Consider the following 16,030-nt stretch of genomic DNA (forward strand, 5'->3'; position numbering starts at 1 on the left):
CAGTCCGATAAATGAGGTACGTGGACACTTCAACACTAATATTTTGCGGCTTGAGCCCTCTCGTGGATACGCAAAAAGGATTCCTTGTGCCTCTCATAAACCTGTTTAAAATTTTTGTATCTTACACCACAACACTCCCACTTGTGGTATGTTGTAACACTGAATATATGATTCGCTAGTGCCCGCAGTAATAGCTCGCTGTTCTCATTTTGCCCTTATTGGCACATATCTTCATTTTATTCTGTGGGCAAGCGCATGCATACCATACTCTGTACCACCAACAAACTGTGGCTAGTACTTTATGTAGTCTGTAATTTCTTTTTGTATAAGGAATTGCCTGGTGATGAACTTCAAATATAAGCGCCTCACATTTACTGCACTCCTGACAAAGTCTGCGTCTTTGCTGGCAGCCAAGCGGAAGTCATCTCTGTCTCCACATCTGGATTACCGCGGGCATTTATTTTTTGTCTTTTGGTGTACTATATAAAGAACTTACAGTATCCATTTGCGTATTCCCAGATGCTTGCTCTTGTGCAGACAATTGCATTGCCAGGAGATAGGCCACCAAAAAGCGTGGTTTGTGGACGCCTGAAATGTTTTTCGGCCTTTCTAAAGCAGAAAAATGCAATTTAGGCTGCAGCACTTTTCTCTGCTATCTGTGTTTATGTAGTAATGCAGATGCATTACTTTATGTAGCTTTATTTGTGAAATCTTTTGTGTCTTTCATATTTTGTGTCTTTCATAGCTGTAGGGCTCTGACACTACTCTACGTGTCACCCTGTTTTAGATATTACATCTTGCAAAGAAGAGATGTTTAAATAAAGAATTTCGTACCTGACAGTGCTTTTTTGAGAAAATTAAAAAAAATGTGTAAAGGAATACCTTGTTTGAAAAGTTCAGATAGAGTTAGGAAGTTCACTAATGAAATTGCCTTCAAGTTCATTTGAAATGAACTTGCCAGAGAGCTTTACAGTGGGATTGAACTTTACAGTGAAATTGAAAAGACATTGCCAGGAGAGCTTTACAGTGGGATTGAACTCACCTGTTCTAATACCAGCCAGCCTAAAATAAATACAAAATATAGCTGCCACAACCGTTTCTCGTCACTGCGTGTAGTCGTGCATGTTTGCGAATGTACGCGTACATACAAAATTGAAAACGTTTGAGGGTAAGAACCATCAACCCTCCTCCCTCTACCAGCTACGCCAATGTCGAAGGAATACCCGAGTGAGCGGCAGTATATATGTGTGAAAAACCTGCAGCTGATTTATGTGAGTGGGGAAGCCCAGACAGTATTCAAAAGAGTATGTTGATTTTTCAGGATGCTTCAGCTACTTATATGGACATTTTTTTTGTTTTGATAGCACTCTGTTTTACAGCCAGTTTTCAACATATAGATGATGTCTCATGTCTAGAGATTTTGCCCACAAACTTGGTCAGTAGTGCGATTTGTCGACTTGTCGGTTCTCATGAGAGAATCTGTGTAGAAGATTGAGTAATGGGACTGAAAGTAAAGCCATGTACAAGTAAAGCAGCAGTGCGAGAGAACGTCATCCACTCTTCAATGACTTGTTCAAATGCATCGAAATATAGGCGAAGTGATTTTATCAGACTCCCAATTTCGGCATCACAAACTTCTGTGAGAACAATTGCCAGACGTGACAGTACCATTGTAAACCTCATTACAGTAAGCCTAAGGTTGGCTATACCGGGTGTTTCAAGAAATGTGCCGAAAATTCTCAAAAATCGCGAAAATGCGATATTTGCTAGCTGCCTTGAGAATTGCTTGCGCTGTAGCGGCAAGTATCTTAAGATTGTTAAAGACCATTTGTGACTGCAATTAAAAAGTTAAATTAACTTTTTAATAGTGAAGTCAGGTGGTTCTGTCAAAGGGGTGAATTGAAGTTCTTTATGCAAAGAACCCATCCCAGCTTTGAAGTATAGAAAAATCTGCCTCTAGTAATTTTTTGTTGTAGTGAAATTCAACCAAATTCCACGGCTTTCAAAGGTGGCATCCATTGCTTTGGTTGAATTTCACTACGACACAATAATTACTACAGGCAGCTTTTTCTATATATCAAAGCTGGCGTGGGTTCTTCGCATGTAAAACCTCATTTCACTCCTTTGATACAACCACCTAACTTCACCAGTTAGAGTTTATTAGTTTAATTTTTAATTGCACTCCTAAGTGGGGTCTTTAACAATCTTAAGATGCCTGCCTCTACAGCGCAAGCAATTCTCAAGGCAGCCAGCAAATATCGCGTTTTCGGGATTTTTGAGAATTTTCGGCAGATTTCTTGAAACACCCGGTGTAAATAGAGTGCTAACAAAACTAAAAGATATCAATAGCTGACGTAACCCTTAAAAACACCTTTTTAAAAGTTACATTCAATTTTAAAAAATACAAGGCTACAGCGTAACCTATATAATATCAACAATTATAAGGGTTACAATGTAACTGATATCTGTAACCGTTACAATGTACCTTATATATGTATGAGTTACAATGTATCTTGCTAAGTTATCCGTTACAAAGTATGGGATAAACATGATTTTGTGCACGGATGCACTCTTAATCAGGTTACACATAGGTTCCAGGTAAAACTAACGTTCCACATATTTTTACTGGAACAAACGTCATTTTTATGTGGATCCGGCTTTTTCACGAATAATATGCGTATCAGTAATCGCAGTCTCTTCATATTTTTCTCTATTTTTTCTTCATTTAAGTGGAACATAGCAACGTTATGTATATCAACGACTTTTTCCACTTACTCTGTTACCGTAACTAACTTTTTTCCCGTTCCACTTAATCCTTGTGAGCGAGATACTTCTTTTTTTCTTCTGTTACACTTAAAAGCATGCAATGCAGTGAAGCATGCGGCGAAGAAGCTAAGTGACGACATATGTTCTCCTCGCATTCAGGCAATCGCAGTGGGCAGTCACAACGAATAAAAAGGAAGCTTAAGCACTTCGAACTTGACGAGAATATAGTCTTGCTAACTTTTTTGGCTTCATTGAAACGCCGACGTGAGGTTTCGCAAGCGCAAAAAGTCAACGAGAGTTAGTTTTACTTAGTGGGACAATTAGGTCTGCTTGGAAAGGGGGAAGGAGTATTGGGCTCATGGTTTCTTTTGCAAACGCAAAGACACCCAACAGAGAAGAGCGAGACAAAAGAGGTGAAGACTAAAACTGAAATTTACTCACACAATTAAAGTATAAATGCGAGAGAAAAAGTATGAATAGATGAGGAAGATAGTGGAGAGAAAAGAAGTTAACTAAGGTGAAGTGTCGTCTAGAAAAAAAATTTAACAATCTAATAGAGATATAGACGGTGAACTAAGCTTCTATATCCCCACTTCTATGTCATCAGGACGATACGAAACTGAAGTACGCTGAAATTCGGCAGCGCAGCCACATTTTCAAGAATGAGCAGACATGCAACTCCGGAGCAGACGCATTGTAGTGCTATCGCAGGTGCACATTTATAAAGCGCCCATTCTGTCCATTGTATACCTTCTTGCAGGCCGAAGGAAGGCAGTACAGAACATTACATCATTTCGTCTAGAAATAGGCACGATTTGCACCACAACTTCTTTTTCAAAGCACCAGTTTTTGCTATTGTTTATTCATTAATTTTCGCATCGTATTGAGCGGCATGCTTTTGCACGAAGCCGAGAGGGTTACTGTCGATCACGCAAACATTAGTGCATCAGAGAACAATATCTTCTCTGAACATTCTAATTACTTCCCAATCATATCAATTATAATGTTAGTGGCATGATACGTACCTGCCATATGCGAGGAGCATGCGATTGGAATAACTGCCAATGAAAGAACTGACAAATTTATTCCGCAATAATCAGACAATGACAATTCGGTCATTGTTAATTTTTAAGTATGAAGAGACCATATGTGGTGCCAAAGTCACATAAGGACCAAACTCGATGGGTCTTTTTTTAGCAGTCGGAGACACTCTAGTTTTACGTCGTATGCCACAAAGCGTGGCTGAAAACAAACGCATGCGAAATCGCCTTCCGTCTCGTCCATGTTTATTGAACAAAGATTGTATAGCTTAAGCGAAGTGTGGGATGCCAGCAGGCGAGAGAAAACAGGGTTGTGCGTTCGCCATATATCACATGAATGAGAGATTTGCAGTAATCCTTCTCTGATCACCAGCGCGGGGTAATCAGTCTTCATGGTTCTCGAGAACGAAAGCGATGACGCGGCGACATAGTTTGTTTATACTTACACCTCCTGGTAATGAATGATCTAATCGCATGCCGGTGAGCTATATATGGCGTAGAATTTCAATATTCCAAGTCACAATGTTCACATTGATTACGGATTGCTGAAGCGGAAATAGCATTTGTCACTGGAACATGCAGCGCGATGTTTGTTTTCTGCAGTGAATAGCACGCTATAAAAAGAAGGCCATTTACGCACCGCCTGCACAAAACCAAATTGACCGACAATTATTATAAAATATACGACGTGGCAGAGTTTAGAATAACTACAGTATATCCGGAGTATGACATAAGCAATGGAAGAAATTAATACTGTTAAAACCGGATCCATCCGCTGAAGTTGAATTCATCGCTATCGAACGTAGCGCCACAACTCTGGAAGTGACGAAATCGGACACCAACGCGCCAACCCGCCAACTGCGAAGCTCTTGTTCGGCTGCGTGCTTCAACGCAACTCGGCTGTTAAGTGTGTAAAATCTGGCTTGTTTTCCTCGCCTCGAGAAATTCCGTTTGCACTGGAGGCCTGGCTTTAGCATCCGTCACGGACTTTATGGAGAGGTAAGTGCTTTTACTTGTTGCTATCGTAGCATATGTCAGTTTTGATGCCAGCAAACGGCGCTCACGTTTTCGCGCCATTGTCACACGCACAAAATCTGCTAACTGTATTTCTGTGTGTTTGTTTGCGCAGCAAGTGAAGTTTCGACGAAGCGTTGTCTTACCGCCGCAGCTTATATTCAGCTGTGATCTGGAATGACGGCAGTCTGCACACATGCGCAGCGTTTGCTCGCTCAAGCACAGGGCTGTAGCGTTGAGCTTGGCGTCACAAGATGGCTCCCGACGTGCTTGCGCTCGCCTTTCCTAGCGCAAATTTGTGCACGTAGCACAAACTTAGTCGCGCCTGCGGCGCTCGTGTTGTCAGTTTTACCGGATTATTCCTTGCTCGCGCATTGTGGCGGTGAACCTTGAAACGCACTTTTTAATGGTCGTCTTTGTACAAGAACGTGTACTTGTCGGCCACATACTTTTACTGGAACAAACCTAATGTTTATGTGGATCCGGCTTTTCGGCGAATAATATGAGTGTCAGTAATCGCAGTCTCTTCACTGTTTCTTTATTTTTCCTTCATTTAAGTGGAACATGGCAACGTTATGGGGATCAACGACTTGTTCCGCCTACTCTGTTACCGTTAGTTTTCTCCCATTGGCCGCGGCGCCTGCATTTTCGATGGAGGCGAAAATGCTTGAGGCCCGTGTACTTAGACTCATCATCTCGGAGGCTTTGCTGCCGGCAATACCGGTTGTCCCGGCCCCTACTAAACCCCTACCAAAACAGCAGAGGTCAGCAGAGGAAAATGAAAGAGGCGGATTGACGTTCCCCCTGTACACGTCACTTTTAACAGCGCAGCTGTTTAAGCTAGGTGGAACTCCATAAGCCGTCCACAAAAAGCTCGATGGGCCGATCCTGGGGATTGTGCAGGAAGGGTCCAAAGGGTCCAGAATGCGTGTGGTTTGTAGACAGGGGGCTGCTATGGAGTGACAAATACTTACACCATGCACAGCCATTTTAATATGGAAGTGATGGCCATTGTGGAAACTGTCATCAGCGAGTTGCTCTATTGCCACTTTAGCCTTGTCATGCTTAAGTCTTAGAAGACCAAAACTTCTGCCGAGTTTAGTAACATTTCGCACTCACTAAGAAAGTGTTTAATATTTATGTTTCTTGCTGGGGCGTCTGCGTCTTGTTTATGAGTGTGGTTTACAAGAGCTTGAATAATTTGACAGGTGGAGACATACATGGATACTGGCGTGTTCGACGGTGCCACTGGACATCACCGGCTATCTGAGAGGGCACTGCAAGGAGTGCGAATGCAGTGGTTTTCAGCGCCTTGTTGATCTGGCCATGACAAGGTACCTATTGGCTGGTGCATTCTCTGTGGACACTCGCCTGCCTCATATGGACCTCTCGTCAGCCTCTATGAGGGTGCCCAAGACGGTAAGTACTATTAATTTGTACAAACCCCCCAAATTTAAACTGCCTTGTTTTAGGTTGGCAGCACACTGCCATGCCCGTTAAGAAGTAATAGTGCTGACATATGGAGGTTTTGTATCTTCACTCCATGCACACACTCTTACGTTCAGCCCCTTCAGCAACATTGCATTGGAGATAGCTGAAGCTTATGTTAGCAGCATTCTGAAAACCTGAAAAAGGGACAGGTTTTCACTGGGCTGCTGCTCTTTTTTTCTTTCGTGTTTGGTTACTGGCAAGCCAGAAGAAATTCTTTTGTGCCCTTTCAAATGTAAGGTGCGTTTACATTCGTCTAGATGGAGCTTTTGCTCTCGGTGTAACAGCAGTGCGAGTACGTGCTGTGTTCTAAGTGGGATATTCGAGTTCGTCATATTGTCTCTATCCAGTACTGTACAATGCAGGGAAAATAAAAATGTTGATGTGCCGTGGTAAGTGAAGTAAGTAAAGTTTCAACGGTTCAAGTTATTCCAGTCTTAAATATTTCCATAATTTACTTTGTACTACCCAGGGGTTTCTTACCGTAATAGCTTTGCAAACTGTGGTGGCCTATGTAGTTAAATAGTTTGTTAGGGAAGTTGGTGCATCTTTTGAAAGTAAACAGTGCAGACAAGGGACAGTGAAAGAAATTACATTATTCCACCATTTTTTTGAAATGATTCTAAATTACGAGTCCGCACTTGTTTTATTTTGTTCTCCCTTATCATCTGTGCTGTTTACTTACTTCGAAGTATACCTTTGTACCTGATTTCATGACACTTTTGCTTTGATAACTGATAGACTTGATCAAAGCTTTGTGGAGCAAATAAACCTCTCAGAGAACAGCTTGAGTACTTAGATGATTTTTCCTGTTGACATTGATGAAGATTGGAGTATGAGACTGCTCTTTAAAGATGAATTCATCACAGGGCAATTCTGCACAAAACTGGCTGTTAAAACGGGTGAAATTACTTTGACACCAAGTTTAGCTGCTGTTTGCATTCAAAAGCAAGTGCGAAAGCTTTGTCAGGAGTGTAGCATGTCGTGATAAATGTCCAGGCTACTACTATCGCACCGCCGAAAAAAAATCTTCCAACGATATTTTTTTGTCAAGTTCCAGTCCTGTCAGGGTATGTTAAAAATGCTGTTACTTAATTTATTCCTAAAGTGCACTTCAGCTTTTTTATTACCTGCAAAGGGTGAATGAGGCACCAGGCGTAATAGGGCACCCGTCAGAAATGCATGCACCAATACACTGCAATCTTTTTAAACCACCATCAAATTGGAAAAACAGATGTTTGCTCTTTGCTGTATTATTTAGTTCTCAGTTATTTCGTAATTAAAAGAAATCGCTTCAACGGTTTTCTGAATCTCGACGAATGAGGAAATTTACCTTGAAATACATCCATGGAAATTACAGTTCGCGTGAGTGTTAATACATATGCAATTATAGAACATATGGAGGAGGTATTTCATCTGTATTCACTGTGCACCATACGTGTATGGCATGCACCTGAGAAACATTGATTGCCCATAGCAAATATTAAGCAGAGTTTTTTCATGGCTTGATAAAAACCGTCATTTGGAGCCTAAATTTTTTAGTTGATTTAGGACACACACTGTACATTGAAAAAAAAGTCCTGACCTCACTGATTTGCATTTTAGTGCTTCTACAGGATATCTGGAGGAAGCTGAATCTTGCAGTGCACCACAACAGCCTTTTGCTAGGCAAATATGTGGCCAGTGGTCAACAGACACCACCACTTACCCAGAAAGAGGGCCTGCGCAATCTGTCGAAGATTATTCTTTGACAGTGCACCAGACAATGAAGTTCGGCACTCAGGAAGTGCTTCCGCCCCTGTACTGACTCAAGAGGCCGAAGAAATTTTCGTTCAAGCACCTCGACCCAGCTACATCATAAGTGTGTACACTGCGACTTCTCATCTTATTATTTTAGTCGTTTTCCATCTCACATGAAACTTGCTCATTGTTCTGTTAAAAAGTACACCTGTGCCCTTTGTAAGGTCACTTTTGCAGCTGTTACCCGTTATAAACAGCATTTTGATGAATTTCACATCTTGATCGTGGCCAGTGAAGAGCAGCATTTGATGAGTAGCGACAGTGAAATGGTCCACCAGGACATGAGCATTGAAACTGACGTCTCATAATTTGAGCCGTGTGTGCTCAATGATGACGCAAGGCTCTCCGATCTGTTCAGGCTTTTGGAGGGTGAGTACATACGTGCAAAAAAGCTATCAGTGCTGTTGTCAAAAACATTTCAGAATTGTTCCACGCCAAGAGCCTTCAGCTAGACGCATCAGGTTTGTTAACTGACAAGGCGGGAAAACGTGAGTATGAACGTAATAACATATATGTTAGACCTTCCAAAAAAGCATTTCCCAATGGTTCCCATGGTTATTATGTATCACTAAGGGCACTCTTAAAAATCTTGTACCAACATCCAGAAACAAGTAGCCATCTTCAGGAAAAGTTTGTCATCTCTGAAGATGGTTTCCTCAGGGACCTGTGTGATGGTTTGAGGTTCAGGCGCCATGCTATGCTGAATAATCAGGACAGTGGCCTTGGCGTGCTTCTATACTGCGAGGATGTAGAAATTGCCAACCCTTTGGGCATGAAACGAGGCATGTGTGGAAAGCTCACACTGTTTTATGTAATATTTGCCAACTTTCCTCCCCCAAGCAGGTCTCAGCTGAACTGGTATTAGTTTAGATTTTATTCACGCAGTGAATGAACTGTCAGACAAAGGAATCTCATTCAAAGTTCGGGAAAGAGAAATCAAGGCCTATGGCTGTCTCCTTGCATTTCTCTGTGATAGTTTAGCAGCACTTAATACTGCTGGCTTGAAGGAATCATTTTCGCCAACTGTTCGTTATGCGTGCCGCCGCTGCAATCAGCATGCGTGCCGTTATGCGTGCCGCCGCTGCAAATCACTCACGAGTGATTTCCCTAAGATTTGTTTACACTCTGACTGCCGTTTGAGAAGTGACAGTGAAATTCAAGATAAAGTTGAATTGTTGAAGAAAGCAAAGAACCTGGCTGAGCAGAAGGAAATATCGGCAGCTTCAGGCATCAAGGAACCCTCAGTGCTTCACCTCGTAACAGGGTTCTCATTGACTGAGGATGGACTCTTTGACCCTATGCATATATTTTAAGGTGTGCTACCTAAAGAACTTTTCTTGTTTCTCCGTCACCAAGTACACATCCGTCGGGTATTTAGTAGAAAACAACTGAATGAAGCATTGAGGAACTTCAATTTTCATTCATCTATAAATTCAGGAGAGCGCTCACGTTTGTCCGATGCTTAGCTGTCGTTGGTGTCTTCAGCAAGTGCATTGGGAGTTTTCGTTCTACACCTCACACTTATTCTTAATAGCGTTGTTCCTTTCAACCTGCTGGATAAATTCTACCATTGTCTGATAATGGCTGTCCAGATAACACAGCTTGTACTTTCTCCAATTTTGAGTGTCGAGGCCGTAGGTTTTTTTTTTCTTTGCAACCTAATGGTTGTTCGGTGTTATGATGAATGTTTAAACTGTTTTATTTTAAAGGAAACGAGCCAATAAAGCGTAGTAACTGAAGAAAAATTTTTGCTGGCTTGCCCTCTGTACACTCACATATGCAACCGTGGTTTCTACTGCCTGTGTAAATATTATAGACAACTTCCATAAGTGTGTACTGTATTTGCTATTTGAATGTTGTATTTCTGGTTTTAATGCACAGGGAGAACTTTTTTTTTAAGATATGAAGGTCAAATGAATGATCTTGTATAATGGTATCACTCGGCAGTCTTTTCATTGACTACACATTGTATTGCTGGCAATTAGCCTTCAGTCTTATTCCTTAGTCGTTTTTAGCTGTGAAGTATGTCTGTTGATTGTTCAGTAATTTGCTTTGATGCTCTTGTTCTTGCATTACTGCGGTTTTGATACAATTGTGTAAAATGGCTTTCATATAATAAAGTATCAAGTACAGCATCTGTGTAATCTTTACAGTGGTTTCCTACTACTGAGTAAGTGTATTTTCATTTTGAAACAGCATGACTTAGTTTTAAGCACCATTTTCCTGCAAGACTTATATCAGAATTTTTTAAAGTTGCTTCCTGCAATTTAACACCGCTGGCGGCCTGGCTAGCAGAAACAGTGTTCCTGGTAATATTATATGGAGTATTGTTCCGTTAATATAGTAGTCTATTTATACACAACAGCGTTCCGTAAATATATATGTGGAACATGGTTTTACATATCTCATTCTGCACATAAGAGGAACATTGTTCTAGGGTGATTCCACGTAAGATCGAACAAACGATGGCTGGTCGACCTCTCAAATTTATTTCAAAATTTTATATATTATTGCCTGATGAGTGGAAAGAAGAGATCCGCAATTTGTTTTGCCGCCAAAAATTTTTTCGAACCACAGGAAATCAATAATGACGAAGAGGTGGAGTGGAGCGCTCATCCGCTCTGCTGTTTTGGCCAACTTTCGTTATGAATTGCACAAAATATATTAAAGTTAGGTAGCTGAAATTTATTTACCTAAATATATGCATGTTTTTGCTTCTGCTCAGGTATTTTTAGTTTTTATGTGTAGTGTAGATGTTTTTATAAAAAACCTCAAATATGGCCCAATCGGCAAAATTTTCTTTACTTTGAAGGTCTTTATCTCAAAAATGCCTTGTAGCAGAGGTACGAAAATTCCGCATGACGTTCTTCGCATGCGTATCTACCAAACTGCCAAATCTTGTATTTATATAGCTTTTTAGTAAAGAGATATGATCGGGCTAAGTTCAAGAAAACACCGAACAATGAAAACTTCTGACGACAATTAAAAAAAAACCCATTTTTAAAATTTATTAAACTTTGTCCACTCATTCTCCTCCACATCAGCTTTCATAATCATTAAAAACGTGTTGCATAATGTCGTTGCACTAATAGTTACGGACCCTCCAATGAGACCCTTAGGCAAGGATGGGCAATTCCGACTTCTTGCCCGGCAAGTGTATAAAATGCAGGCAGGATTGAATTTCTTTTTATTAAAAGGTCAGCAGGTACCTAAAAAGGTGTCGCCGGCACTGAAGACGTTAATTTTGAAATTATTTCGTCACTGCAGCGGCCACGAGCGCGGAGCTACCGAGTAGGCGCGCGCGCACCCGAGATGCTCGTTGTAAGAGACGGCGCAGTGAGAGCTCGTTTTCGCGTCCTCAGACCGATTGAGTTCCAAACAGCAACACCTCTCGGGTGACTTGAACGCACGTGCACCGGTAGTCGCAGTGATGCGTCGATTTCTTTTTCAGGGGGCATAAGAATGTCATCGTTAAACTGTGCGTTCCGTGAAGATCTTCCGTGAAGTGGTAGCAAAAGCACGCGTAGCACAAGTAGTCCGTCTCACTGACAGTCACTGATCTTTCGGGCGTTAAACGTTCCTTCAAAGCATTTATGTCTAGATCGGTAACTCTGCGAAATTTTGGCTTCATTGCAATAATTAAAGGAGTACTGACACGATTTTGAGACATCGCAAAAGGGACATTTTTTGCTTCGTTGGTATGCAGTGTCCACGCTGTCCACACACTGGAGTCGGAGAACACGTATAAAATATTTTAATTTGACTTTGAAGTTTTCGTCGCTGAGCATTTGCAAGCCAGCCACACTGCAAGGACATTATCCCGACTAGTCAAGACAGTTCCTCCGAGTTCGCGAGTTCTGCGTCCTGCATGCAGCCTAAATCGTAGAAATCACTGTCAGGGTCACTGGACGACAATTCACTCATCGTTGTCTATTGCACCACGAGCAGATGACGGATTTCCCGCTAGTACGTCGCGAATTTCTGTATCTCCGTGACGTCGCACTGCTATGAAACGACACTGAGAAGCCACCCCCTCGATATCGAAACCGAAAGTGTCTTTTTAAGGTGGCGCTAATTAAAATATATAGGATGCATTCCCAGGCACCACAATAGTCGTTTTACGTTTCTCGACACCAGTATTGTTATTTAGAGCAACAATCCGAAATTTTTTTTAATTCGTGTCAGTACTCCTTTAAGCTTCTTGTGCTTCGAAAGGTAGTCTCCACAATAGACTCATTCAGAGCTATACTTTCTCGTCATGAGACGCACAGGAGGAGTAGAGTAAGAGCAAAGCACAAGAACTATCCGCGCCGAATGAAGTGTGAACAGCGCACCGAACGCGCGGCCAGTTCACGCCGTCTGCTGCCGACATCTAATATAGAGAAGCGCATCCGGTTACCGATAGTTTTGCTTTTCTTTCCTTTGACAATCCATATTTTGCTTTGCCACTGGAGCGCCACGTTCATGCTTTCCACTGATCGCAACTGGCGCAGCGCAGTTTCTGTGGCAGCAGCGTGCGTGAAGCGAGCGCTCATAGCTCCCTTATAGAGTTTTCATCTTGCTTCCATCTCCGCCGTGTTATCAGCGCCTAGCTGAGATGCGAAGAGAGGGCGGATAGAATAGCGAAGCTCCAGTGCACGTGCGTTCAAGTCACCCGAGAGGTGTTGCTGTTTCGAACTCAATCGGTCTGAGGACGCGAGAACGAGCTCTCACTGCGCCGTCTCTTACAACGAGCATCTCGGGTGCGCGCGCGCCTACTCGGTAGCTCCGCGCTCGTGGCCGCTGCAGTGACGAAATAATTTCAAAATTAACGTCTTCAGTGCCGGCGACACCTTTTTAGGTACCTGCTGACCTTTTAATAAAAAGAAATTCAATCCTGCCTGCATTTTATACACTTGCTGGGCAAGAAGTCGGAATTGCCCATCCTTGCCTAACGGTCTCATTGGAGGGTCCGTAACTATTAGTGCAACGACATTATGCAACATGTTTTTAATGATTGTGAAAGCTGATGTGGAGGAGAATAAGTGGACAAAGTTTAAGAAATTTAAAAAATGGGTTTTTTTTTTACTTGTCGTCAGAAGTTTTCATTGTTCGGTGTTTTCTTGAACTTAGCCCGATCATATCTCTTTACTGAAAAGTTATATAAATACAAGATTTGGCAGTTTGGTAGATACGCATGCGAAGAACGTCATGCGGAATTTTCGTACCTCTGCTACAAGGCATTTTTGAGATAAAGACCTTCAAAGTAAAGAAAATTTTGCCGATTGGGCCATATTTGAGGTTTTTTATAAAAACATCTACACTACACATAAAAACTAAAAATACCTGAGCAGAAGCAGAAACATGCATATATTTAGGTAAATAAATTTCAGCTGCCTAACTTTAATATATTTTGTGCAATTCATAACGAAAGTTGGCCAAAACAGCAGAGCGGATGAGCGCTCCACTCCACCTCTTCGTCATTATTGATTTCCTGTGGTTCGAAAAAATTTTTGGCGGCAAAACAAATTGCGGATCTCTTCTTTCCACTCATCAGGCAATAATATATAAAATTTTGAAATAAATTTGAGAGGTCGACCAGCCATCGTTTGTTCGATCTTACGTGGAATCACCCTCTAGGTATTAATGTGGGGAACATGGTATCTCTTACATCATTTTAAAGTTAAGAGCAACAATGTTCTACATAAATAAAATTTTATCCAGTTCATGTGTTACTTCTATATAAGGAGAACTTTTTTGCAAAAAAGTTGCCCTTACTAAGTGGAACCTATGTGTAACCAGATTAAGAGTGTAGTAAGAGTTACAAAGTTAAGAGTGTAGGGCCGGACCTGCGGTCGGGCCGGCCCGGGTACGTAAAATTTATTTCTCGGGTTCGGGCCGGGCCCAGGTCTTGCTTTCAGACATGGGGCCGGGTGCGGGCGGGTAAACTTCAACGAATGCCGGGCCCAGGCGGTGCTCGGGCCGAGAATTGCAGCCCATGGAGTGCTGTAGTGTACACCCCTGGTCTTTCGTCTTTTTTATTTGTGAGCGCTGCACAACAATAAGTATAATGCATACCAACTCGCTAAGTTTTCTATCCTAAGCCACATATTTATGCACGGCCTTCCAAACTGTAAATTTCAAATCCGGTAATGCTTCCAAGATTTTGACAAATAGGTGTGGTTCACTGGACAAAAAGAATGGGAATAAATGAAAAGTACAGAAGGGATTTGACATACGAAAATAGAAAGAAATCGAAATATAAATTTATATGACGAGATAAAGGACGGCTCTATGCTACATGAAACCCGTTTATCTGCCAGAAGACGGCGAAGAATGCTTATCATTTTAGACCATTTCAACAGTGTGAACACGTATCTCGCGTGCAGGATTTCCCACTCTGAAAGTCTATGCTCTAGTAAACGCAAGCTTTTAATGTTCAAATGTCTGTTGTGGGGATGCTATCACTCCCTGTAAGGTTGCTGCGCCTCATGGCTCACGCGTCTCTCGCCGATTAGTCGCAGTTAGTTTTAACAGCCACCGAGCGAGAGGTGGTGCTGTGCTCGAGCGGGGTAGGATTAGCGCGGGGACGCCAGTAGCGCCGCCTGGCAGGTGAGACCGGCGCACAGGGAACAGCAGCGAGGCTTTTTTGTGGTTTGGCAGCGTGCGTGGACGGAAGGCTCTCGGCTGGGTTCTTGGGTATGATTCCGCGGATCGGGCCCATGCACTCGTGGCGAGTCGGACGTCGGCGGCGCCGCATGCGCACATTGTATGCTATGTTTTCTGTGCGTTGTCTTGGCATTGTATAAGGTTATTTAGCATTTTAGCAGTAGTTCTATAGTATATTCGGCTGGTGAGCTCGCCTTTGTAAAAGCGTTTAATTAGTGGACACCTGTTCATTTGATCGACAGCATGACCGTCTCCGTGTGTTCCGAGAGTGGCTAATTTTCAGACCCCACGCACTTCGTGTGTTAATTTCGTCATTGTTGTGCCGTGAAAGACGGGCAAAAATTACATTTCCGTAGAATTGGAGCAGCTCGTGACATACACACCACCAACCTCTCCATGAGTGCGTTTATGCTAAGCTGTAGCCCTATTGAAACTTTCGGTATGGCCATACCAATATTTCCGTATGTTTCCTTAAGATTCTTAAGATGGAAATATATGGAAAATATACGAAAAAGATATGGATTCCGTATGGAACGTATGGAATTATTGGAATGAGATACGCAAGGTTTCAGGAGAAACCTCGGCAGTGTGCTCTATGCAACCAATTTGTTTTGAATGCTGATCTGCAAGGTTGTATGGGTGATGGTACATGCTACCATGTTATGTCCACTGTGCGTCGGATGTATGTTATCTCACTTAACTTGGCTTCATTTTTATGTTAATCATGTGCAGCTGAATACATAGCGTATTGGAAAGGCTTTGAAGGTGTCCAAAACATTCGATAGTGACTACACCATTCGGTGACCAAATCGAATAGAGCGATAGTCGACCTCTAAGTCGCAAATAAGGAGTATTTGCACATATCTCCAATCAGCTTGCTGGACGTGTCTCCTGTATGCGTTACTGTAGCATATGCGCGTGCGACGTGACGTGCGCAATTTTAGTTCGCACAAACATATACCCACAGCCCTGTGCGAAAAGAGAGAATAGGTACTGGTATATTGCTTGCATGAAGCTTTATTACAGTGAAAGCTCGTTAATTCGAACTCGAAGGGGAGTCGGGGACTACAAAAGTGTTCAAATTAAGCGGAGTTCGAATTAGCGGACGGGCGCCAGAACCCACCTCTAGACTCGTTATTGCGAACTACGCGCCAATACACGTTCGTGGTAGGTGATTTCGTAAATTAAGTTCATGGAGCTCCAACAAACGAATAGAATTAATTGATCAGTCAATGATACGCCAGAAACAAGTGCCGACGTGCATTCATGTGAGA

The 16,030-nt window shown here is 42.3% G+C and overlaps 1 protein-coding gene across 1 annotated transcript; it reads left to right on the forward strand.

Annotated features, from left to right (window-relative positions):
• The first annotated feature begins 4,670 nt into the window (after window positions 1-4,670).
• On the forward strand, window positions 4,671-8,104 carry LOC119389116 (uncharacterized). The gene is made up of 3 exons (XM_037656362.2): window positions 4,671-4,805; window positions 6,029-6,239; window positions 7,925-8,104. The coding sequence occupies exons 1-3, from the start codon at window positions 4,798-4,800 to the stop codon at window positions 8,057-8,059; spliced, it is 354 nt and encodes a 117-aa protein (XP_037512290.2). The 5' UTR covers window positions 4,671-4,797; the 3' UTR covers window positions 8,060-8,104.
• Window positions 8,105-16,030: the final 7,926 nt, after the last annotated feature.

Source organism: Rhipicephalus sanguineus, chromosome 4 (genome assembly GCF_013339695.2).
Source record: "Rhipicephalus sanguineus isolate Rsan-2018 chromosome 4, BIME_Rsan_1.4, whole genome shotgun sequence".
Lineage (NCBI taxonomy): Eukaryota > Metazoa > Arthropoda > Arachnida > Ixodida > Ixodidae > Rhipicephalus > Rhipicephalus sanguineus.